Consider the following 26065-nt stretch of genomic DNA (forward strand, 5'->3'; position numbering starts at 1 on the left):
ATGGATTCTGTCACCATTTGCCTGAGGAGAGCATTTTAAAAGACATCCACAATCTCTAAGCTTCTTTCCAATTCCACAGACAGAACTTTCCAATCCATATCCAGCAGGTTTAAATCACCCAGCAGCAGCACCTCCCCTTTCTTTCCCAACTTCTTATATCTGCAACCAGATCTTTATCAAGTTGCTCTCACTGGACTACCAGGTATTTACATAGGCCCAGGGAGGCCTACCTAGACATGGGGGTTGAAGAAGCCTGGTGTTGGGGGTGGGGTAAGGGAAGAGAGGTTTTTGCTTCAGCTGGGGAAAGGGGAGGGGGAACAGTTTATTTAAAGCTTTTATACAGCTAACTAATAACTATGAAGTCAATTCAGAGCAGTTTACATGAGCAGTTTTGATAGAGATATGAACATTAACTTCAGTAATGATGATACAAAAATGGAATAGAACGCCTTAGGCAATCAGATGGAAACTACGCAGAATCTGATACTACCAAGGCAGAACTGCTAAACGAATACTTCTGCTCAGTATTCACCTGTGAAGCACCGGGAGATGGTCCACAACTACAAATAAGAGACAGCCAAAACGACCTGTTTCGTGATTACGAGTTTACACCTAGTAGCGTCTACCACGAACATTCAAGACTCAAAGTAGACAAAGCCATGGGGCCAGACAATCTACACCCCAGGGTACTCAGAGAACTGAGTGAAGTCCTGGCTGAACCACTATCCGTACTCTTCAATCTTTCCATGCGCACGGGAAAAGTACCCCTAGACTGGAAAACAGCTAACGTAATTCCACTCCATAAAAAGGGCTGCAGAACAGAGACAGGAAATTACAGACCGGTGAGTCTTACATCCATAGTGTGCAAACTCATGGAAACAATGATCAAACAGGAACTTGACAAAATTCTAGACGAAGAAAATTTATGTGATCCACATCAACACGGATTTACCAGGGGAAGGTCCTGCCAATCTAATCTGATTGACTTCTTTGATTGGGTGACCAGTCATCTGGATGCCGGTGAGTCCCTTGACGTGATATATTTGGACTTCAGCAAAGCTTTTGATAGCGTCCCACACCGCAGGCTGTTGAACAAACTAAAATCGATGGGATTAGGGGATACATTCACTACATGGGTAAGGGATTGGCTAGATGATAGGCTTCAAAGGGTGATGGTAAACGGTACCCCCTCGAAAACGTCAGCAGTGATGAGTGGAGTACCTCAAGGCTCCGTCTTAGGGCCGATTCTATTCAATTTATTCATAGGAGATTTAACCCAAGGACTGAGAGGAAAAGTATCACTGTTTGCAGACGATGCCAAACTATGCAACATAGTTGGCAAAAACAGTGTGCCTGACTTTATGACGCAGGACCTAAGACAGCTTGAACAGTGGTCATCAACTTGGCAGCTAGGCTTCAATGCTAAAAAATGTAAAGTAATGCACCTAGGCAAAAAAAATCCACACAGAACTTACACACTAAATGGTGAAACCTTGTCCAGGACCAAGGTGGAACGTGATTTAGGAGTGATCATTAGCGACGATATGAAGGCTGCCAATCAAGTAGAGAAGGCCTCGTCCAAGGCAAGACAAATGATGGGCTGTATCCGTAGGGGTTTTGTCAGCAGAAAACCTGAAGTCATAATGCCACTGTACAGATCCATGGTGAGACCTCATCTCGAATATTGTGTTCAATTCTGGAGACCACACTACCGAAAAGATGTGTTGAGAATTGAGTCGGTTCAGCGAATGGCTACCAGGATGGTCTTGGGGCTCAGGGATCTCACGTATGAAGAAAGGTTAAAAAAACTGCGGATGTACTCGCTGGAGGAGCGAAGAGAGAGAGGGGACATGATTGAGACCTTTAAGTATATTACTGGGCGTATAGAGGTGAAAGACGATATCTTCAGTCTTACAGGGCCCTCGGTAACCAGAGGACACTCGCTGAAAATCAGGGGTGAGAAATTTCGGGGTGATACTAGGAAGTACTTCTTCACCGAAAGGGTGGTCGATCATTGGAACGAGCTGCCTCAGCGGGTGATTGAGGCCAGCAGCGTATTAGATTTCAAGAAAAAATGGGATATTCATGTGGGATTTCTAGAAGAGTAAGAATCAGGGAGTGGGTCATTGGTATGGGCAGACTCGATGGGCTATGGCCCTTTTCTGCCGTCATTTTTCTATGTTTCTATGTTTCTATGTTTCTATACTGTACATGAGTTACAATATATGAACTATAGACAAGGATTAACACAATACTGCTGAAGTTACTACAAAAGAGGTTAGTAATGGTGTTACATACAGAGTTTCTGAGATGTCTATTATATATATAAACATACAAATTATTTAACTTAGTCTATCCTTTGATTGACTCAACAATTAAGAATACAATAACCCTATATCCAATCATTATACTTATTTATATCATTACCCTCTATAAATATAAATACTAAACCTTTTAGCTGTCATTTAAATGTATCATCATTTAAACTTCCTTTGTTTATCCTGCTTAATCCTATTATCTATGAAGGATGAATCATGTATGAAGTAGTGAGCTATATTCACCATATTATGTAAGGGGGGGTTGGGGCTCAGGGGGCACTTTTTAAAAAACATTACATTAGAGATTTCTATTCCGCCAATGCCTTGCGGTTCAAGGCGGATTACATCAAAGTTAACAAGAATTACATTAAAAGTTGGCAGGAACAGCATAAGCGATGTCATAATATTTACTTAAGAAGTACCAAAGAGTTGTCCAGATCTTAAGGTGATAAATGTTGGGTAAAGAATTACCAAAGAGAAGTCGAGATCTTAAGGAGATAAGTATTGGGTAAATTAGAAGCATTTTAGACTATGTTGGATAGATAGAAAAACATTAGAGAGTATTAAGGGAATAGAGAGGGTTGGGAAGGGACTGGTCGTGCTAGATGGGTTTTATGTATTTTTTGAAGAGTATGGTTTTAATATCTTTCTTGAAGGTTTTGTAGCTTGTGATCGATGATAACAGAGTAGTGATTTGTCTGTCCAGTTTAGCTGGTTTGGAGGCTATTAGGTTGTCATATAGTTTTTTTCATTTGACATTTTTTGGATGATGGGTGTGTGAATAGCGAGTGGTTCTCCTGTGCCTGGTTGAAGAGGATTGAGTTAGTCGGTCATTCCAGTAGATTGGTCTTTTTCCGTTAATAGCCTTGAAAAGTAGGCAGTAGAATTTGAAGTGTACTCTTGCTTGTATTGGAAGCCAGTGTGAGTCATGGTATGCCTCTGTGATATGGTCATATTTTTTCAGTGGGTGGATGAGTCTCAGGGCTGTATTTTGTATTGTTTGTAATTGTTTTATCATGGTCGCTGGGCATGGGAAGTATAGTATGATGCAGTAGTCTATTAGTCCAAGGATAAGAGATTGTACCAAAAGTAGGAATTGCTTCTTGTCGAAGAATTTTCGGATTTGTCTTAGATTTCTCATGGTTATGAACAATGCTTTTATTACTTTGTTGATTTGTGGTTGCATGGTACAGCCTCTGTCAATTATAACTCCTAGAAGTTTTAGTGTGGGTTGAATTGGGTATGAGATCGAGTTTATTACTAGATTTGTTAAGGTTGGAGTTTTGTTGTTTTCTAGGAGGATGAAGTTTGTTTTGTCAGGGTTAAGTTTTAATTTGTGCTCTGTCATCCATGTTGCTACTGTTTCGAGTGTTCTGTGCATTGTGCTTGTCATGGTGGGTTCTGGGTGGTCAAAGGGGAGGAGAATAGTGATGTCATATGCGTAGCTGTATGAAGTTATGCCATGATTGTCTAGGTAGGAGCTGAGGGAGGCTATGTATATATCGAATAATGTGGATGATAGGGGTGATCCTAGGGGAACTCCGCAGGGGTTGGACCATGGTTCTGATTTTTCTTGCATTGTTTTAACCCTGTATGTTCTTGATTGTAGGAAGCCTTTGAACCATGCAAGTACTTTGCCTGAGATTCCTATGGAGTCTAGAGTTTGAAGAAGAATGTTGTGATCTACCAGGTCGAAGGCTGCAGAGAGGTCTAGTTGTATGAGCAGGATTTTCTTGCCTGTACAGAGTTATTGTCTTGCGGTGTCCATTAGTGTTCCTAGTAGGGTCTTCGTGCTGTAGTTGGCTCTGAAACCTGACTGTGTAGGGTGGAGTAAGTTGTGATTATCTAGGTAAGAGGCTAAAGTTTTGGCTACGAGACCTTCCATCAGTTTGACGTACAGTGGGATTGAGTCTGTAGTTGGAAGGTTGGTCAGTTGCTCCTTTGGGGTCTTTTAATATCGGAGTTATGATGATTTCGCTGAGTTCTTGTGGGAAATGACCCTCTAGTAGTGAAGAGTGTATCCATTGTAGAAGCAGGGAGCGGAAACTTACTAAGAAAAAGTTTTATGTGGGTTCTGGCCTGATATTCAGCTGGGGCCCACATAAAGCTAAACAGCTAAATTTAAGACAGTTTTTAAGCTGTCCTAAATTTACCCACTTAGCTTATATGGGCCTCAGCAGAATATAGTAGGGGCCCACATAAGTCTTTGCTCTTTCACATCACTGCTCCCTGGCCCACTCCTAACCAGACCACTTTTTTGGAGCTGGCCAAAGCCGATATTTAGCAGCACTGTCCAGCGAAGTGCCACTGAATATCAGCAGTTATGCCATCACAGGCAATCTAAGCGGACTAGAGCTTCTTTGGCCTACTTAAATTGCTCAGAATATTGCCCTCTAGAGATTAGTCTTGGTAGACTACAGAGCATATCCAAATCAGAGACCCTTTCTGGCTGTCTCTTTTGGCAAAAGATTTATTGTGGTTCCTATATCCAACCAGAACTTCCCAAGCTTGTTTCCAACCTGTAAGAGTATGTAAAACCTTCTTTGAGTGTTTTAACCTCTTCGTAAGGCTAGGAGCCATTTTATACCATTGTCATCAGCCAGTGCATGTGTATTAAGCTACAGCCACTGCCAAAATAGCTTTCACAAATGTGGGTTATTCTGCCTTTTACACCTCATGAATGACAGAAGTGTCATAAACCCTTTTAGCCAACTTCTAGCTACCTGAAATCCTGACACGATGATGGTCACCGGACTTTTTCTTGCTGATCATATCCTTCATGTGTTTAAAAGCAACCAAATTTGTGTTGCATATTGCAATGGTATCATTCAGGATTAGTCTTTTTGCCTGGTAAAGTTTCCATTGAGTAGCATCTTCTCTGATGTTGATGAGAATTCTATTCCATATGACTGAGTCTTGTAGATATCTGTTCTCATTTGACTTTATGAGACTCTTAACTTCTGTTAGCTATGCATCAAAAGATGAATTCATGTCCTATAGCCTGTTTTTCAGAACATTAGCTTCCATAAGTCACATTTGTTTCTCTGATGTAATCATTTTTGAAAGTGTCTAAGATTTTGTTCACATCAGTCTTATCTGCATCACTCTTAAAGGTTAAGGTCTCATATAGCTCATACCAATACATGTCAGGAGAATGGTATTGAGTTTCATCACTGGCTGTTCTTCCAGACAGATACAATTTCATAATTCCCACCACTGGCTCTTCAAATGTTTAAAATTCATAGTGCAATCCCTTGCCAAATTCAGTGTCAGTGGAACTGAGATCAACACGAAACCTTCCATGACTAATTTACTTCTGACATCATGAAAAACTATTGAAACATTCCCAAGCTGGTTAAATGAACTCAGCAAACTAGCTTTATTAGGTTCAGACACAGCAACAAAATGAAGTGAGGTATTCTATCCAGGTACATACTCCATTTCTTTAGAGATCATAGGACACTACAGCTAGGATGACCCATCACAAAGTTGGGGGCATAACACTGGTATGCTTTAATTAAGGCAGCAAACCACAAATGTAGGCCTGTGGTGACTACCGCATGGTAATGGCATAGCTGCTGATACAAAATGCAGATAGCTACACCTCTGGAGAAGTAGTTACTATTTCACATCCACACCTGTATTAACTTTAAGACACAGTCCCTACTCCTTCTTTGCCCTTTACTTACCCCCTTTATATGAGTTTCCTCTATAGGCATTTAACATTGCAGTTAACATATTAACAAATGTCCATCAGAGTGTGGTATAGAATCAATGAATAATACCTAAAGAGTCAAGCTACATGAAGTATAAGGAGAACAAAAGACTTTCAGGAAAAGAATGAAAACAAAATCAATATTCATTCTACTTTTTCTCAAGGGATCACTTTCAGTAATGGAGAGAACTGGAGACAGACACGTCAATTTTCTCTTCTGACCATGAAAAATTTGGGGATGGCAAAGAAAGGTATCGAAGAGCGGATCCAAGAGGAAGCCCAGTTCTTGGTAGAGGAGTTCAGGAAAACCAAACGTGTGTAATTTTTTTTTCTTTTTAAAATACCTCAACAAGTCTAAAGCACCTTCTCCATCCCCAGTCCTAATATTTGAGCTTTATTGACACATGTTTTTCTTTCATTTCCCTAGAATTGCCTTTTGATCCCACCACCTTTTTTAGCCAATTGACGGCAAATGTCATCTGCTCTATTATCTTTGGGAACCGATTTGAATATGATGATAAAGAATTTCATGGCTTACTCCAAATGATGAATGAGTGCTTTTGCCTTGTTAGCTCGATCTGGGGTCAGGTAAAGGAACCAACTCTTCCTGCATGGAATATTATAGGATACAGTAACTATCCTTATCATGTTTTTCTGAAGAACATAGGGAAGAGACCTTTAAATGAACAAATGTTTTTCTTTTGTCCTCTGGTAAAGCTCTTTAAAGAAAAGTACAAGATCTTACCAACCTTTATAGAGGAAAGGATTAATCCCAGATCCATCTATTTATTTGTTCTCAGTACAATATGTAGTAGAATCCAATTTAGATTAAAACACCAGCATTTATTAGGGGTGTTCTTGGTAGGTTAGTAGGGGGTGGGGAGGAAAGAGTGATTCCCAGATGCTTCTGCCCTTTTACTGACCTAGGTTCAAAACTATGCTAGTATATGGTAGCTTGAGCCCTAGTTCTAGTACTTTGAGACTACCACTAGGATTTTGAACCATAATTTTAAATCTAGGCCTCCTATGGAGTAGGAGTGTCTGGGGATCAGTTTTGACCTTCCTTCCCAGTAATCCATCAAGGCCACTAACAGTAAAGTTTAGGAGGATTGGGGGTATGGGTTGGTGGGTATGCTGATTGAAGATGGAGGGTGATCCTTCATGAAGCTGAATGATGGATCTTGCTGGGGTACTCCTTCAGAATGCTGATTGGGAAGAATGGTGATGTGCAGGTGGGAGTACTGATTATAGATGGGATATACTGTTTCATAATGCTCACTGGCAGATTGGGGTGGGAATGGGGGAAATGCTGATCAGGGATGGTGGGTTGCTCTTTCAGGATCACAATCTGGGGGCAGGATAGGTGGAATGGATGCATCATAACCAGATGACACCTCGGTGATGAACATCAGGCGGCCCATGATCAAAGTTGTATGTGTTCAGGACTTAAGCATGAGCCCATGATGTTCCTTTCAGAGCCTGTGTTTTACACTGGTCATCAGATGTTAGGAGACTAGAAAAGGTCAGGAATAAGTGTCAAGAAAGTGGTTAAGCAAGCCAGGTCAGAAACAGTACAAAATCAGGGACCAGTTGGATCTGTTGAAATAGTTTCTAAAACAAACGAAGGTCAGAAACAAATCTAGGATCTGACATGTCAGACCTATCAAACAGCAAGGTAGACAAGGGAGTTCTATGTGTGAACCCCAAAGAATGCCTCTGCTGCAGAGCAGGAGGTATTGGATTATTTGGGGGGTCACTGAGTATGTGTGTTTGTGGATAGCAGAGATCAGTGGGAGGAGTTGGAGACCCCCCTTGCCTGAGTGGGAAAGGGAACAGTATAAAAGAAGAGTGAAGAGTAAGTTCAAGGCTTTTCACTATCCAGATCTCCCACCAGAGCTCTAGTACTGAGGGAGACTCCTGAGGTACTAACAACCTATAGAAGGAAAGTCTGAGGGGGTTTGCTAGAAGAGCAGACAAAGAGTGAGAGGAGAGGAAGTGGAACCTGGAGAGTTTCAATGCGAAAGAATAAAAGAGACTTTACTTTTCCAAGGGGTCACCAAGAGAGGACAGAGTAAGGAGTGTGAGGAGAACCATCTCAAAAGGGAAACTGTGAGTGAAAGATCCTGCCCATTGCAGAGCCTGTGTGGAGTGTTTCAGCTTGGTGTGAAAGAATGGTCCTGGGTTGATGACAGAGGGTGGGACCCTGGAGTGGCTCACCATGTTTATTACGAAATTGTATGAAGAGATTGGGGAACATAATAGAAGCTTGAAAAGCCAGTTTCAATATTCACACTAGAAGACATTTTAAATATTTTATGCACTTATTCTATGATCAGGTTCAAGTAGGAGTTTCAGTTTATCAATTGTACCTTGGTCTCAGCTTGATTCCTTTGATAAGAGAATAGAGTGAGGACTGGATGTTATGACTGAATCCCGAGATTGTGATCCTTCGACCTAATGGAGTAAGTTCGGCCCCAGCCTATGCCCAGCTCAATAGACTTTAAAACAGTTCCAAATAAAATACTTTTTGTAAGCCCCGGTCGCAGGTGGCCAGCCTGGGGACTGTGTGTGTGAGCAGAACTGGGATTACATATGGTTTAAGTAGCTATAGGGAACCAATCAGAGTATGCCAAGTCATCAGTATGCAAGCTTCTATAGTTTAAAAAGGCCATAGCAAGCCATGACTCACTTTTTATTTAAGATGGAAATCAAAGGGGAGGAGTAGGGATAAGTATCTAATATGGTGAAAATAGTGATTGGGGTTATGGAGGTAGGTGGTGAATGGGAATACTGATTGGGGAAAGGGTGTACTCTTTCAGAATGCTCATAGCAGACTTTCAAATTCAAGCAAACTCTTAAATTCAAGTAAAGTGCTCCTACCAGAGGTCACCCTCATTCTGTTGGCAGCTCCAGGCCTGCTAGAAAAGTTTAAAGTGGATGAGACTTGATATTCTTTTTTATTGGTGTGTGGTTTACATATTTTAGACAGGTACTTATTTTGTACCTTGGGCAATGAAGTGAACACCTCCTTGAGACTGGGCCCTGCAGTCAGTGGCTGCAGGGCCCAGGAGGTGAAGGACTGAGAGATCCTGGATGCCGAAGCAGCTAAGTTGTTCTCTTTTTTTGCTGTGTTCCACGCTGAATCCTGGACTACTTTGCTACAGTGCTGATTTACCCATTTTTTCACAACTGAGGGCTGTGTGTCCCAGTGTGTTTTGTAACATCTCCCTGCAGGCTACCATAGAGCTTTTTCTACTGGTTCTATATTTTGGAGTACAGGGTTAGCCTTAAAAGGTGGAGTTTTTTGCCAGATGAAGCTGAACTGAGGCTTTTTCTCCATCTTTCTTTCCTTTCTTTTTCCCTGTTACTACCTGTTGTGTGATTGGCTTGTGTGTGTGTGAAATTAAAGCCTGTTAGTGTTACAGAGGGGAGGTTTGTTGTCCATATGGGGTTCTGATTTAGAGGTAATATTATTGGAGTTTAACTGACCCTTTTCCTGAGAGTATATGTATTAGTGGGACTGTAATTTTAGTCACCCATATCCCTCTATGCTTCTCGTAAGGAGATGTGCATCTAATTTGCTTTTAAATCCTAGAACAGTGGATTCTGCAATAACCTCCTCTGGGAGAGCATTCCAGATGTCCACCACTCGTTGTGTGAAGCGGAACTTCCTGATATTTGTCCTGGACTTGTCCCTCCTTAGCTTCAGTCCATGTCCTCTTGTCCGTGTCACGTTGGACATGGTGAATAATTTTTTTTCCTGCTCTATTTTGTCGATTCCTTTCAGTATTTTGAAAGTCTCAATCATATCCCCTCGCAGTCTCCTCTTCTCAAGGGAGAACAGTCCCAGTTTCTTAAGTCATTCATCATATTCCAGTTCTCCATACCATTTATTAGCTCCGTTGCTCGTCTCTGCACCCTCTCTAGCAGCTTTATGTCCTTCTTTAGGTTGGGAGACCAATGTTGGACACAGTATTCCAAGTGTGGTCTGACCATTGCCCTATAAAGCGGCATTATAACTCTCTCCGATCTGCTCGTGATTACTTTCTTTATCATGCCTAACAATCTATTTGCTTTCTTTGCCGCCGCCGCACATTGTGCCGACGGTTTCAGGGTCCTATCAGTACACCCAGGTTCTTTTCTTGTTCGCTCTTACCCAGAGTTGCACCTGACATTCTATACTCGTATTCCTTGTTCTTACTGTCTAAATGCATTACTTTGCACTTTTCCACATTAAACTTCATCTGCCATTTCTCCGCCCATTTTTCTAACTGACACAAGTCACTCTGGAGGACCTCGCTATCCTTCTGTGATCTGATTGCCCGGCATAGCTTTATGTTGTCAGCAAACTTGATGATCCCACTGGATGTTCCTTCTTCTAGGTCATTTATGAAAATATTAAATAAGATGGGCTCAAGTACCGAGCCCCGGGGCACACCGCTAGTCACTTTCTCCCGGTCTGAGAACTTCCCATTTATGCCTACTCTCTGCTTTCTGTTCTCCAGCCATTTGCCTATCCATCTTAGTATATCTCCCTCTATTCCATGGCTTTGTAGTTTCCTGAGAAGTCTTTCATGTGGAACCTTGTCGAACGCTTTTTGGAAGTCCAAGTATATTATGTCCACCGGTTCTCCATTATCAATTTGTTCACAGTTTCAAAAAATTGAAGTAAATTCGTCAAACATGATTTCCCTTTCCTGAAGCCATATTGACTGGCTCCCGTCAGGTCGTGTGTATCCAAGTGCCGGACTATGCTATCTTTAATGAGTGCTTCAACCATCTTTCCAGGGACATATGTAAGACTCACAGGTCTGTAGTTGCACGGTTCTCCTCTTGATCCTATTTTGAAAATTGGTGTATCTTCCAATCATCCAGTATCTGACCAGTTCTAATTGACAGGTTGGCAAGTTTTTGCAATAGCTCTCCGATTTCAACCTTCAGTTCTTTTAAGACTCTCGGGTGAATTCCATCAGGTCCAGGGGATTTGTCACCTTTAAGTTTGTCAATCTGGTAGTATATCTGGTCCAAGTCCACTTCTACTGTGGTGAGGCTGTCCTCTATTACTCCTTTGAACACTTTCACTACTTCATAAAGACAGATGCAAAGAAGGAATTTAGTTTGTCTGCAATTTGTTTGTCTTCCTTGATGTATCCTTTTGTTCCCTGGTCATCCAATGGTCCCACCGCCTCTTTCGCAGGTATTTTCCTTTTATGTATCTAAAGAAGGGCTTGAAGTTTTTGGCCTCTTGCGCTATTTTCTCCTCGTAGTCCTTTTTGGCATCCCTCACTGCCTTGTGACATTTCTTCTGATCATCCTTGTGTTTGTTCCGAGATTCGGTTGTTTTCTTGCATTTCCATTCTTTAAAAGAGTCCTTCTTTTCTTTTATTATTTCCTTCATCTCTCTAGTAAGCTATGCCAGTTCTCCTTTGCCTTTATTTTCCCGTCCTTTGGCTATCTGTGGAATGTAGAGGTTTTGTGCTTCCGTGATAGTACTTTTTAGTAGGGACCATGCCTGATCTACCGTTCTGATTTTATCCATCCTTTTCTTGAGCTGTTTTTTTACCATGGCTCTCATGCTATCATATCTTCCTTTTTTTAAAGTTGAAGGTCTTGGTTAAGGTTTTGGCACATTTCCCCTTCCCTATGTCAAGTTTAAAGTTGATCATGTTGTGATCGCTCGTCCCAAGCAGGACCATGACCTCAACCTGATGTACTTCCAAAACACTTCCAGATAAACCTGACTAAACTTAGCATGCCAATGTAATTTCGAAAGTTCTCTGTAATGTCGCTGTCTGTATACAGTCTCTTCCCTTGTAAACCGCTTAGAACTGTTTGTGGTATGGCGATATATAAAAATAAAATTATTATTATTATTAAAGTGGGAATTGAGCTCACAAAGGCTGCTGATGTAGCTACTCTAACCACTAAGTTACTCTACCACTCTCTGCTTGTATGCTAAAAGGTGGATGTTCCTTGCTGTGCATTGCACAGAGTGCTAATTTTAATACTAATGAGCTTCTTGTAATGATAGGCGGTATATAAAATCCTAATAAACTTGAAACATTTGCATAGAATTCTCAATGGCTGCTACCACAATTGGTAAAAGCAACCAAGAATTCTTTTTGTGCATCGTAGACTGAACTAACATGCAAGCTGGACAACAACCAGTCTTACTTTTACGGTAAGCTTTTGAGCATCGAGACCTAGATGGCAAAGAGTCTGTGAAACATGCGCACAGTAAACAGGGTTTCCTTTGCAAAATGGATGGTAATATTCAGTAAATGGAACAGAAAAAAAGCTTAGCTGTGATATCATAGGGATTACAAACTGTTTTATTCTTAGTATAATCTATGCATTTTGACTGAGGGGGAAAGTTATCCATGTGGGCTAATGGGCTATGGTTAAGACAGATTATGTTACTGTTTTGTGGATTATTAGTAACCAGGTCTCAATTCATAAAATGCTACAATTGCAAGTAGCTTATGTTGATAACTTTCCCCTAAGCATCTAAAAATTAACCCTGGAATTCTGTGGGGGTTTTAAAAAATCATTTTAAGTTCCGAATCAACCATTCACATACTGCAAGGGGAATGGGGCAGTGAAATGCCTGAGGTGAGGTGAGTTATTGGAGGATCCCCGGTTTAAAACTGCTGAGTAAGCCGCTGGTGAAACAAGATGTGGAGGAGATTGCGGTAGCAAATAGCACAGTGAGTACTGGCATTATTCTCTTTCTGCAAAGTAGAGGGAGTTGATTTTAGAGATGAGACAGAATTACATTTTGTTTTACAGAACAGTGTGAAGAAGCGGGGTGGCAGCAAGCCTGGAAGAAGCGGCAGTGAACCGTGAAATGTTGGCTTTAGAGAGACGCCATATTTATGCTTCAACACTTGTAACAGCATTGATAACTAAGCGAATAGTGTCCCAAGCTAAAAACATTTGGCCTAGCGGCAAGAGTTAAGTCTTCACGGAAGTTTTTATAACCAAAGATGTGGGTGGAGGAGGTTTGAGCACGCATAGCTCTGCCTAGAAAACCTGAGGCTTTTTCTTCTGTTTAAAAGACATTACCTTTGGCTATTAAAGTGGAGCATTTTTAGTTTTGTTGCAGTTATACATTATCCACTTCACTGACATTGATATAGTATTGATAAAAAAAAAATAGGGAATTTGCTTTCTCTGGAAGAAACTGTACATTATATCATTCTCCCTTTACTATCTACAGCTCCATAATATATTTACAAGCATTATGAAATATATCCCTGGACCTCACCATAGGATACGTCAGTGCCTTGAAAGCCATGAAGACTATATTTTGAAGAAAGTCAAACAGAACCAGGAATCCCTGGACCCCAACAATCCCCGGAACTTCATTGACAGTTTCCTCATTAAAATTGATCAGGTGCTTGTTTATAGTGGATCAGGTGGCCTGGCATATTTTCTCATTTTATATGTCTGTGAAAAGAAACATGAGCTTATCTGTCCAGTGAATAATATTATTAAATATTTCTTACATAGATGTGCATGGTTATCACTGGCCCCTCAAAGCTGAGCTGAAGTCCACCGCTTACAGTTCTGCCAGTAGGAGGTGCTGTTTCACGATCATATTTTGAATAGTGAGGGACAGGCAAGCTCTGCAGGACTCCAGGTAACCTGTCAGTCACTAGAAATTGAAATCTCAACATTGAAGCACCACCACCTACTGGTAGCAATGCAATTGGAGGACTCTCACTTAGAAGGAACAGTGATGGTTATATGTGGGTTTGAATGTTTCTTTTCAGGCACAGACTTTAAAAGAAAAATTGTTGTGCCTATCTCCTAATAGCAGTAGTTATGTGTATTTAAGGACTCAACAGTTATTCTAAAATGGAGGTGAATGCTATTTAAGTCCAACATGTTACTTTTCTTGTTCTATCCTCACTTGTCTTTTCATCAGTTGTTTTAATCTTTTTAAGGAAAAGCAAAATCCCTCTTCATATTTTCACATGAAGAGCCTTACTGCAACAGTTTTTTCCATATTCTTTGCGGGAACTGAAACCACCAGTACCACCTTGAGATATGGATTCTTGATTCTCTTAAAATACCCAGAAATTGAAGGTACAAACATTGTTTTGCTTATTTGGTTTGCCAATGTCCTTGAAATTCAGGCTCCGTAACTGTCTCTGAAATCTACTGATGGAATCCAGTAGGGCATGAGTCAACAGATAACTTGTATTAGCAACACGGAGCTACAGCCATTGTTGTGAGATGAGGAGTAATATAGAACAAGTCTTATATTCAGAACATGTTATGTACTCGTTGGCAGGTAATGAACATATATCTCACCTGTGTTGGGCCTTTAATTCACTAAGACCCCTTTATACTAAACTGCAATGAGCACTATGTGGGCTTAATTAGGCTTATAAAGGCTTACTGCGGGATGTGCTGAGGTGTTCTGTGATAAATTCCCAATCTGCTTGCAGAAATCACATGCTAAAATATTTTTTTTTTATTTTTTCTGCAGAAGGGTTATGTTTGGGGCAGAGAATAGGTATTTCTCCACTGATCAGTTAGCACAGGATAGCATGGATAGCATAGCATACTATCTAATTAGCACAGGATTAGCATGTGAGTCCTTACCACCTATAAAATAATCATCAGTAAGGGCTCACACACTAAGGGCTAGATTCACAAAGCAAACCGATAGTGTACCGATCGGTTTGCGACCCCTTTGCGACCAGATTTCCCTCGGGCCCCATTCACTAACCTCTCCAGCGATCCGCTTTGAAACCGTGCATGCAAAGTAGGCAGGGACGTGATTCACAACACAAATTTAGGACACCGATTGTGCTGGCCGTTCAAGCAGAGAAGCGACTGCTTGGGACCAGTCGCACAGGTCTCTGCCGACTCTCCTGCTCCATTGCCCTGCTCTCTGCCCCTATCGTGCTGTGTAGGAAGAGGTTTCAGGCACCGGGGGAATCATGCGGCTCCTGTCCCTGCTCTGCTCTCTGCCTTGAGCTCTGCTTTGGAGCTGATTTCTAACAAATAAAAGGGTGCAGGAAATGATTAGACCTTAGCTCAAAAGTTCTCTCTATAAGAAACCCTCTGCGCCCAGCACAAATGTTCAGACTAAAGAGAAATGCGACTCTTTCTGCCACCTTCCCTGCAGTGCGAGCCTGCAGGTTTAAAGCGGGTCTGCATGCCGCAGTGAAGCCCAGATGGTCTGCACATGCGCTGGGATTGTTATCGAGCGATCCAGGCAGGCAGATGGTGGCATTCCTCCGATTTCCCCCATCTGCATATCTTTCATGGCAGAATTAAATGGACTTGCCCAGATCCGGCCCGATCGGGAAGGTTCATGAATCTAGCCCTAAGGGCCAGAGGATACCTATCGATTCCTAATTCAAATCTGCACACAGCACAAATTGTGTTAATTAGCTTAAATGGTGTGGCAATTGACCACATTTAGAAAAAAGGGGGGTAAAGGTCCACAAAACAAAAACTGTAAAGAAAAAGGAGACCAAAACCCCCTCAAATAATGTCCAACAGATTGAAGAAATAAAAATGTGCAAAGATGGTAACAATGAAGATAAAAGTTTGGACCTAACAACTGTCTGTTTCAGCACTAACACCCCCCCCCCCCCCGCCTTTTACAAAACCGCGAAAGTGGTTTTTAGCATAGGCCAGCACGCTGAATGCTCCGCACTGCTCCCAACGCTCTGCACTGCTCCTGACGCTCACAGAGTTCCTATGAGCATCAGAAGCAAGGCAGAGCATTCAGTGCACTGGTCTGTGCTATAGACCGCTTTTGCAGTTTTGTAAAAGGGGGAATAAGCCTTCCTCAGGAGTAGAGAATGGCACGGTGACATAATTCATTACCGTTCTCGTCACCGCGGATAACAGCGGGAAACCATCCCATGTCATTCTTTAGTTTCTATCTCAACCTCATCTCTTCTACACCAGCATTCTTCAATGCAAGGCTTGAGGGTCAGTGGTTGTACCCATTCATACTCTGATTCTTCCCTCTCTCCTTAAAGAATGACATGGAGATGGTTTCCCGCGGTTATCTGTGGGGACAGGAATAATGATAAATTCTGTTACCATGTCATTCTCTACTCGAGTCCTCAAAATAAAAAATAAGAAATATATAAAAATCCCATACCATACCATATAGTTTCTTATATCCCGCAATTTTCTACAAGGAATTATTGCGTTAAATGCTGCAACTTTGCTTCGACGCTCATAGAATTACTACGAGCATCACAGCAGCATCAAAGCATTTAGCACCCCGGGCCTTGGTAGAAACCTCTACTGCAGCTTAATAAAAGAAGGTCTTAATTTGTTGGAAGTTCATTTGGTTTCCGTTTCAGAAAAATTACATGAAGAAATTGATCGTGTAATCAGTCGAGAGCATATTCCATGCTTGGAGGACCGGAGTAAGATGCCATATACCAATGCTGTGATCCATGAAATTCAACGATTCACTGACCTTCTTCCAATGAGTGGCCCTCATGAAGTGACAAAAGATACCCAGTTTCGGGGATACTTTATTCCCAAGGTAATTCTGCTCTGTTTTTCTTGCAATCTTCACTAATACTTGATGAGAACTGGAATACTGTACCTGCATGCTTAAGAAAAGGGTGAACTAGTATTACATTACATTAGTGACTTCTATTCCGCCTGTACCTTACAGTTCTAGGCGGATTACATCAGAAGATAACTGGACATTTCCAGGAAAATTACACTCTAGGAGGCTGGTTACATAAAAGAAGAGGAAAAATTACAAGATGGGTGGCAAACATAGGAGAAATTACAAGAAGAGTAGAAATCAGAAGAGAACTGGACATTTACAAGGAAATTACAGTTTAGGGGACTGGTTTCATAGTTGAGTCTTTGAGGAGAAAGTGCAAGAAGAGTAGCAATTTGAGGGGGAATTTACGAAGGGAGGGGGAAGGACAAGGGGAGAGTTAAGATAACTGGATAAATTGTTTTGAAAAGCAGGGTTTTGATTTCTTTTCGAAATGATTTGAAGTCACTTGTTGCTGTCAGCAAGTTAGTGATGGAGGTCTAGTTTCACTGCCTGCTTTGCTAGTAGGTTGTCATACATCTTCTTGTGCCGAGTACCTTTGAATGGGGGGTAGGAAAATGGGGTCAGAGTTCTCCTTTGTCTAGTTGTAAGGTTCCGATTTAGGTAGGTGGGGGCAGTACCATTTATTGCTTTGAATAATAGACAGTATAATTTGAATTGAATTCATGCTTGTATGGGTAGTGAGCATGGATAATGAGACATCAGCGCACTCATAAAGCTGCAGTTGCCAATTAAGCTGCTAGCTTTCACTCAAGGTGTGCAAAATAACAAAAACATGGAAATGACGCATAACGCAAGGTTTACCAAAATAATTATTTATAACTTTTATTTTTCCATCATGGACCTCAAAAGGCTAGTTGCATTAGCGGGAGGTCATTATAGTTGCCAAAATGCTGGCCTTCTGATAACGATCTCAACTCGATACTTCAAAGCTCCCCAATATATACCTTTAGTCCAGTTTGACATCATTGGCCGTCAGCCAATCCAACTAAGAGAGGTGGTCCTTAAATCTGGACAAAGAACTTTTCTTTAACATGTTTAAAAGTTTCAGAAATCATATTTGTTTGTTTACATTCATCCTTGAATATACATTAACATTATATAACATATTCAATATTCTTTTTGTCCTTCTCAAAACTTATTTCAGACAGTTTGTCTATGTATCAGGCAAAATGCTGAAATGTTCTCAGCCTTATCCTGGAGGAGGGGTACTCCCTCCTCCTGCTTTGAACAATTGACAGTTTCATGTTACACCTACACAGTCCTAAATGTGGGCTACCAATGCCCCCCTTCCTATGCTGGAAACTAGTACAGCAGTTTCTGACTCTAATTATTTCCAGATGTTGCTTTAGGATTTTTCCTTAGTGTTCCTTATATAAAACATTTCACTTTAAGTACAAATTCATCCATCCATTCATTCGTTCTTTCGGGGCCCCTTCCATACATTCATAGCATGTATTTCATTCATATTTAATGCATGTTATATCTCAGATTGGGATACGTAATCTAATATGCTCTTCCTGACCAGCCTAAGGCACATCTGGTATTAATTAGAACCACGAGGCTAAAAGCGGGAAAAACCTGAACAAAGACTAGGGATATAGGCTGAACACAAAATGGAGTAAAGCCAAGCAAAAGACAAAGAAAAACAGAGATGGAGTTCATGTATATCCTGATTTCCTCTATGATCTAGCTTAATAGCAAAATACATAAAAAGAATATTATTATGCTTTTCCTTAATATTAATCTGTAGTGTGTTTTTCTGGCCTTGGCTACATCCATATTCAGATTTTTATTCACCAATTTTTCATACACTTGTATTGGGTGTGGCCTTAATTAACACATATGCTTGTATCTGACTAGAGTTACCCAGAATCATACGAAAAGCAGGCGCTTTTGTAGAAAAACTTCACAAAATACTGCACCATCATGTCCTGACGTCCATTCCATTACCGTCCCATAGACATCGCCCCCTACTGGCCACGAGCCACTACTCCTCAGTAGCCATCAGGGAGGAAGTGATGAAACCACTACACAAGTTATTTGTCTATTTTATAAACATTTTCTTCTTAATGATCCAGTGTCTTCATCAAGGTCAAATAAACATAAGAGCTCTTTTACAAAGCTGCGCTAAAAGTGGGCTGCGCTATTTTTAGTGTGAGGGTTTATCATGCATTGAGGCCACATTTTAGCACCGTTCCAAAATAGAAATAATTTAGTTTTTCCTATTAATGGGCGCTAATTTGAAATTAGCGAATGGCCAGTAGCATGTGAGCCCTTACTGCCATCTATTTCATAGGTGGTATGGGATTCCATGCTAATACTGCGTTAGTCAGTCAGCATGCGACTATGCCCAAGTGCTAAATAATTATCACAGGGCACACCTACTGCCTCAAATATGTCCCCATCACTAAAATATAAAAAGTATATTTTAGTGTGTGATTGGTGCATGCTGAGCCCAAAATTAACACATGACACCTGAGCAAAGTCCACAGCTATATATTTTCAGTGGCTGTCAGCAGTAATAGAGCTGCCTAATGTGGATGGAGATAAAAGAACCCTCAAACCCTAATACCACCAGATCCTCCCACAAATTAAAACTATCCTTCCCCTCGCTGAAAGGCATTTCTCACACAGGAAAGCTAGGGACCTCCCTTCACTTCAAAATCACTGAGCTCTGGAACAACCTTACCTCCCCTCTTCGGAACTTGAGCTCTCTCCAAGTTTCCGCAAACATCTGAAAACCTGGCTTTTCTCAAAAAATGTAAGTCTCCCTCCAACTTAGGAATCAAGGAAACTCTTATATCTTGGCATCCCAAGTCCTCTAAATTTTCTTCATACTTCTACCTCTAACCCTCTGTTGTAGTTCCTTCCTATTTCTCCTACTGTAAACCGCGTCGAGCTCTACGAACGTGGAGATGATGCGGTATACAAACCTAAGGATTAGATTAGATTAGAACCCCAGCTTGTGGAGGTGGGGTAAAGAGAGAGGTAAAAACATTGATTACTGATAGAGCAGGGTCTTTGGTTGCCTGGCCTCTGCCTAAAGCTGTCAAAAATGTAGTCAGAGAGGCCAAAGTCCGAATGGAGGAAGAGCTAGCACGGAAAATTAAGGAAGGGGATCAATCTTTCTTTAGCTATATTAGTGACAGGAAAAGAAACAAAGATGGGATAGAACACCTGAAGCAATCGGACGGTAACTTTGCAGAATCAGATTCTGCCAAGGCACAACTACTAAACGAATACTTCTGCTCAGTCTTCACCTGTGAAACGCTGGGAGCTGGTCCACTGCTTCAGATGGGAGATAACCAGAAAGACCCGTTTCAAGATTTCGAATTTACACCCAGTAGCAACGAACTATTAAGACTCAAAGTAAACAAAGCCATGGATCCGGACAACCTACACCCCAGGGTGCTCAGGGAGTTAAGTGAAGTCCTGGCAGAACCATTATCTGTGCTTTTCAATCTTTCCCTACGCACAGGAAGAGTCCCCTTGGACTGGAAAACCGCCAACGTAATCCCACTCCACAAAAAGGGCTGCAGGACAGAAACAGCAAACTACAGACCAGTGAGTCTCACGTCTATAGTGTGTAAGCTCATGGAAACACTGATCAAACGGAATCTTGACACAATCCTAGATGAAGAAAACCTACGTGATCCCCACCAACACGGGTTCACCCGGGGTAGATCCTGCCAATCTAATCTAATTAGCTTTTTTGACTGGGTTATTAGACAACTTGAGCAAGGGACATCAACGCCTTTGTGAAAGCTTCAGGTTTGAAAATAATAATACATGCAAAATGACACCAGCGCAAGGTTTTTTAAAATTATAACCAAGATTTATTGAATTATTGTTTCTATTTTTCCATTATTAGATCAAAAGAATCCAGCATAATTGCTTACCGATTGCGCTAATGGGAGATCGTTATAGTGGCCAAATGCTGGCCTTCTCCTAACGGTCTCGTTTTACTAGCTCCAGATTTTCTATTATATACTGTTGGCTTTTCGTGACATCATCATCATCATCATAACAACCAATAACAATTCACCAAAGAGGTGGTCTTAAAAGTTTAGACAAAGGAAAAATCCCTCCACGTTTTCAAGTTAGGCAGTTTTAGAAAATTACTTTTGATTTCTGAATTAACATTATAACATATTCAAAAGAATCTACAATTATTAACAGGGTGCTGAGAAATGCTCAGCCCTTCCTTGCTGACAAGTTCTGAGCCTTAAAGGAAAAAACTCTTGGGCTGCCTGAGCTGACAGTCTCACACACAAAGAGCAGGAGTCTCTGACCTAATTACTCCCAGATGTTGCCCCAGGATTTCTCTTAGATTGCAAAAAATATATAAATATGTTTTTCAAAACTTTTTCCTTTTGTTCAAACTACCCAGTCATACATAAATCACTCCAGTCACACAAATCACTCCAGGGGCCCCATTCATTCCATTCATAACTCGGCCATTCATACTTAATGCATTTTATATCTTAGTTTAGGACACATGATCCTTCTTTACCAGTCTAAAGCAAGCACAGCTGGTGTTAATTAACACCACGAGTCTGGGAGCGGGAAAACTCAGAGAGGACAAAAAAGACAGAATACTATTCACTGGCCCAAGATGGTGTCCGAAGACAGGACAGATATAGTACAAACTGAGAACCCAAAATGGATTCCATGTAATCATGTAATCATGATTTCCACCATGATTTGGCTCAACAGCAAAGTACATAAACAGATATTATTATGCTTTCCCTTATATTAATCCTTAGTGTATTTTTCTCTGGCCTTAGCTACATTATTATTCAGACTTTTATTCACCCGTTTTTCGTACGTTTCTACTGGGCGTGTCCCTAACTGACACAGATGTTTGTCTAACTAGAATTACCCAGAATCATACGAAAAACAGGCACTTTTGTAGAAAAACTTCACAACAAATACTGCACTATCATGCTCCGACATACATTCCATTATCGTCCCATAAACAGCACCCCCTGCTGGCCACGAGCCACTACTTCTCAATCTGGATGCCGGAGAGTCACTGGACATGGTATATTTGGACATTTGATAGCGTCCCACACCGAAGGTTATTGAACAAGCTGAAATCGATAGGATTAGGAGACACTCTAACTATATGGGTTGGGGATTGGCTGAGCGGTAGACTTCAGAAGGTGATGGTGAACGGTACCCCTTCCGAAGCGTCGGACGTGATCAGTGGAGTGCCGTAGGGCTCAGTCCTGGGCCCGATTCTGTTCAACTTATTCATAAGACATATGACGCAAGGACTTAAAGGAAGGGTATCACTGTTCACCGACGAAGCCAAACTTTGCAACATAGTAGGCAAAAGCTTATTACCTGATAATATGACACACGACCTACTGCTGCTGGAACGATGGTCAACTACTTGGCAGCTAGGCTTCAATGCTAAAAAATGCAAGATAATGCACCTGGGTAAGAGAAACCCGCGCAGAACTTATGTACTAAATGGTGAGACCTTGGTTAAGACCAAGGCAGAAAGCGATCTAGGGATGATCATTAGTGAGGACATGAAGGCTGCCAATCAAGTGGAGAAGGCTTCCTCCAGGGCAAGACAAATGATGGGTTGTATCCGTAGAGGTTTTGTCAGCAGGAGACCTGAAGTTATGATGCCATTATACAGACCCATGGTGAGGCCTCACTTGGAGTACTGTGTTCAGTTCTGGAGACCACACTACCGTAAGGACATGCTGAGGATCGAGTCGGTTCAGCGAATGGCCACCAGGATGGTCTTGGAGCTCAAAGATCTCACGTATGAAGAAAGACTAAAAAGATTGCGGCTGTACTCACTTGAGGAAAGAAGAAAACGGGGAGACATGATTGAAATGTATAAGTACATCACGGGACGTATCGAGTCAGAAGATGATATCTTCTGTCTCATGGGACCCTCGACCACCAGAGGGCATCTGCTGAAAATCAGGGGAGGGAAGTTTCATAGTGACTCCAGAAAGTACTTCTTCACCGAAAGAATGGTGGATCATTGGAACAGACTCCCACTGCAGGTGATTGAGGCCAGCAGCATGATGGATTTTAAGAGAAAATGGGATACTCACGTGGGATCTTTAGGGGAGTGAATTCAGGGGGGCGGATATTTGGAATGGGCAGACTTGGTGGGCTATAGCCCTTTTCTGCCGCCATTTTCTATGTTTCTATGTTTCTAAGCACCAAGTCGAATCCCAGATCTGGGGAGGTGGATCTCTGCAATGGTGGGTCAAATGTATCCTCTGCTAAGGAGCAGAGGCGAGAAGAGCCAATTTTCCTGATCAGAAAGACAAGATTGAGAAAAGGGAGTGCCTGGTTGTAAAGGACACCTCAGGAAAGGGGAGAGTGGGCATGAAGGAGCCCTACTTTTGGTTTGACTTTATTTAGTCTGTTGAGATTATAAGGTCATAGCTCCAACATCCAGACAGGCACAACCCACCAGGAATGGGGATTCCCCAAAAAGAACCCTAGGGGCTTCCCAATCCTTTAGTTGCAGTATCTTATAATAGCAACAAAAATAAGGAGAGCACAAAGCTGAATTCAAATATGGTTTATTAAAGGAAAAAAACAGGAAGACGCAACATTTGTGCTGGAAGGCAATATGAACTTTCTTAAGTTATGCCATATCACCTTCAAATTCAAATTACAAGGCAACAACTTATATAGTAATTGCTCCAACCTAATTGCATATACACTTTTGTGGTTGCATTTAAATATTCATACATTATATCCAGAAGCAAGCAACTTGTCTCAGCCTTCTACTTATATGGTATTTTCCTTAAGCTTCCCCTTTTCACTGTCTGACATAAACATGAAATTACATTACATTACATTATAGTAGGGATTTCTATTCCACCTTTACCTTGCGGTTTAAGGCGGATTACAAAAGCATTATCAAGGATATATTACAAAAAGATCTTATCAAAAAGATATCTGGCCATTTTCAAAGATAGTAAGAAATGAGTATGGCTAGTTGTTTTGGGTAGAGGGCTTTAGTGAGAGGTGGTATTTGAAACTTGCAGTGTTATTTCTTTTTCAGGGATTTCTTGAAGAGTATGGTCTTTATTTCTTTTATAAATGTTTTGTAGTCTGGGGATGCCATCAGTAGATTGGCGATTTGGTTATCTAGTTTGGCTACTTGAGTAGCTAGGAGGCCATCATATAGTTTTTTCCATTTGACCTCCTTAATTGGGGGGTATGAGAATGGGGTGTGAGTTTTCCTATGTCTGGTTGAGGTGTTGTAGATGAGGCAGTTGTTCAGGTAGTTTGGGCTGTCTCCGTATAAAGTCTTAAATAGTAGACAGTAGAATTTAAATTGTATTTTTGCTGGGATTAGAAGCCAATACGATTTGAGATATGCTTGTGTAATGTGGTCATGTTTCTTCAGTGAGTAGATGAGTCTCAGTGCTGTGTTTTGGATTGTTTGTAGTTGTTTTGTTATTGGTGCAGGGCAGGGGAGATAGAGAATATTACATTAGTCTAGTAGGCCTAATATTAGGGATTTTACTATGAGCTGGAATTGTGTTTTCTTGAAGAATTTCTGAACTTGTATTGTTTTATTGATTTTCAGTTGCATGGTGCAGCATCTGTCGATTGTTATTCCTAGTAATTTTATAGTGGGCTGTATAGGGTAGTTGATTGCATTGATTTCAATGTTGGTTATGGTTGGTATTTTGTTGTTTTCGAGAAGCATGAATTTATTTTTGTCTGGGTTCAATTTCAGTTTGTGATCTTTCATCCAAGTCGCTACTGATTCTAGTGTTTGGTGTACTGTGTCTGTCATGGAGCGTTTTGGTTGATTCAAAGGTACGAAAATGGTGAAGTCATCTGCATAGCTGTAAGAGGTTATGCCTTGTTTATCCACGTGGGTGCTGAGGGAGGCTGTATAGAGGTTGAAGAGAGTAGGGGATAGTGGGGATCCTTGGGGAATGCCGCAGGGGTTTGACTAAGGTTCTGATTTTTCTTTGTCTGTTTACTCTATAGGTTCTTGATTTTAGGAATCCTTCAAACCATGAGTATACTTTATCTGTGATACCTATTGTATCTAGGATTTGTAGTAGGATGTTATGATTCACCAGGTCGAATGCAGTGGTAAGGTCTAGTATGAGCTCGGACTACAGAGGACTGCGAAGAATTGCAAAGGGACTTGAACAAACTAGAAGAATGGGCGGCGAAATGGCAGATGAAGTTCAACATTGAGAAATGTAAAGTATTACATGTGGGGAGCAGAAACTCGAGATACAACTATACAATGGGAGGGATGTTATTGAATAAGAGTACTCAGGAAAGGGACTTGGGGGTAATGGTGGACATGACAAAGAAGCCGTCGACACAGTGTGCAGCAGCCGCTAAGAGAGCGAACAGAATGCTTGGTATAATCATAAAGGGTATTACAGCCAGAACGAAAGAAGTTATCCTGCTGTTGTATCGGGCGATGGTGCGCCCGCATTTGGAGTACTGCGTCCAATATTGGTCGCCATACCATAAGAAGGATATGGCGTTAGTCGAGAGGGTTCAGAGGAGAGTGACACGTCTGATAAAAGGTATGGAAAACCTGTCATATTCTGAGAGATTGGAGAATCTGGGTCTCTTTTCCCTGGAGAAGAGGAGACTTAGAGGGGATATGATAGAGACTTATAGGATCATGAAGGGCATAGAGAGAGTAAAGAGGGACAGATTCTTCAAACTTTCTAATAATAAAAGAACAAGAGGGCATTCGGAAAAGTTGATAGGAGACAGATTCAAAACAAATGCTAGGAAGTTCTTCTTTACCCAACGTGTGGTGGACACCTGGAATGCGCTTCCAGAGGATGTAATAGGGAAGAGTACGGTACTGGGGTTCAAGAAAGGATTGGACAAATTCCTACTGGAAATGGGGATAGAGGGGTATAAATAGAAGATTATTGCACAGGTCCTGGACCTGTTGGGCCGCCGCGTGAGCGGACTGCTGGGCACGATGGACCTCGGGTCTGACCCAGCAGAGGTATTTCTTATGTTGTCTGGCATTGTCCAGGAGGGATCCTAGTAGTGTTTCTGTGCTGAAGTTGGTTTTGAAGCCGGATTGCATGGGTGGAGTATGTTTTGGTTTTCTAGGTAATTGGTGAGGAATTTGGCAACTAGTCCTTCTATTATTTTGGCATAGAGTAGAATAGAGGCAATGGGTCTGTAGTTGGATATTTGGTCTATTGGTCCTTTAGGGTCTTTGAGGATCGGGGTGATGATGATTTCGCTGAGGTTAGTTGGGTAGTGGCCGCTTATAAGAGTGATTTGTATCTATTTTAGAAGAAGAGCACAGAATTTTGTACTGGATGTTTTTAGGAGATATGGTGGACAGTTGTTGCGGTCACAGGATGCATGGCTGTATTTTTTGTAGTATTTGTTGAATTCGGGCCATTGAATGTTGGGGAATTGAGACCATATTCTGTCTGCTGCTGTAGAATCTCTATCTGTGGGGAG

The 26065-nt window shown here is 41.4% G+C and overlaps 1 protein-coding gene across 2 annotated transcripts in view; it reads left to right on the top strand.

Annotated features, from left to right (window-relative positions):
- The window catches only part of LOC117365112 (cytochrome P450 2G1-like), a 61552-nt gene that overhangs the window by 6292 nt on the left and 29195 nt on the right, over positions 1 to 26065 (top strand). For both annotated transcript variants that reach the window (XM_033955082.1, XM_033955083.1), the window contains exons 3-7: positions 6198 to 6347; positions 6461 to 6621; positions 13253 to 13429; positions 13983 to 14124; positions 16377 to 16564. In XM_033955082.1, the coding sequence (XP_033810973.1) occupies positions 6198 to 6347; positions 6461 to 6621; positions 13253 to 13429; positions 13983 to 14124; positions 16377 to 16564 (818 nt within the window). The remainder of the gene's footprint in view (positions 1 to 6197; positions 6348 to 6460; positions 6622 to 13252; positions 13430 to 13982; positions 14125 to 16376; positions 16565 to 26065) is intronic.

Source organism: Geotrypetes seraphini, chromosome 8, assembly GCF_902459505.1.
Source record: "Geotrypetes seraphini chromosome 8, aGeoSer1.1, whole genome shotgun sequence".
NCBI classification, from domain to species: domain Eukaryota; kingdom Metazoa; phylum Chordata; class Amphibia; order Gymnophiona; family Dermophiidae; genus Geotrypetes; species Geotrypetes seraphini.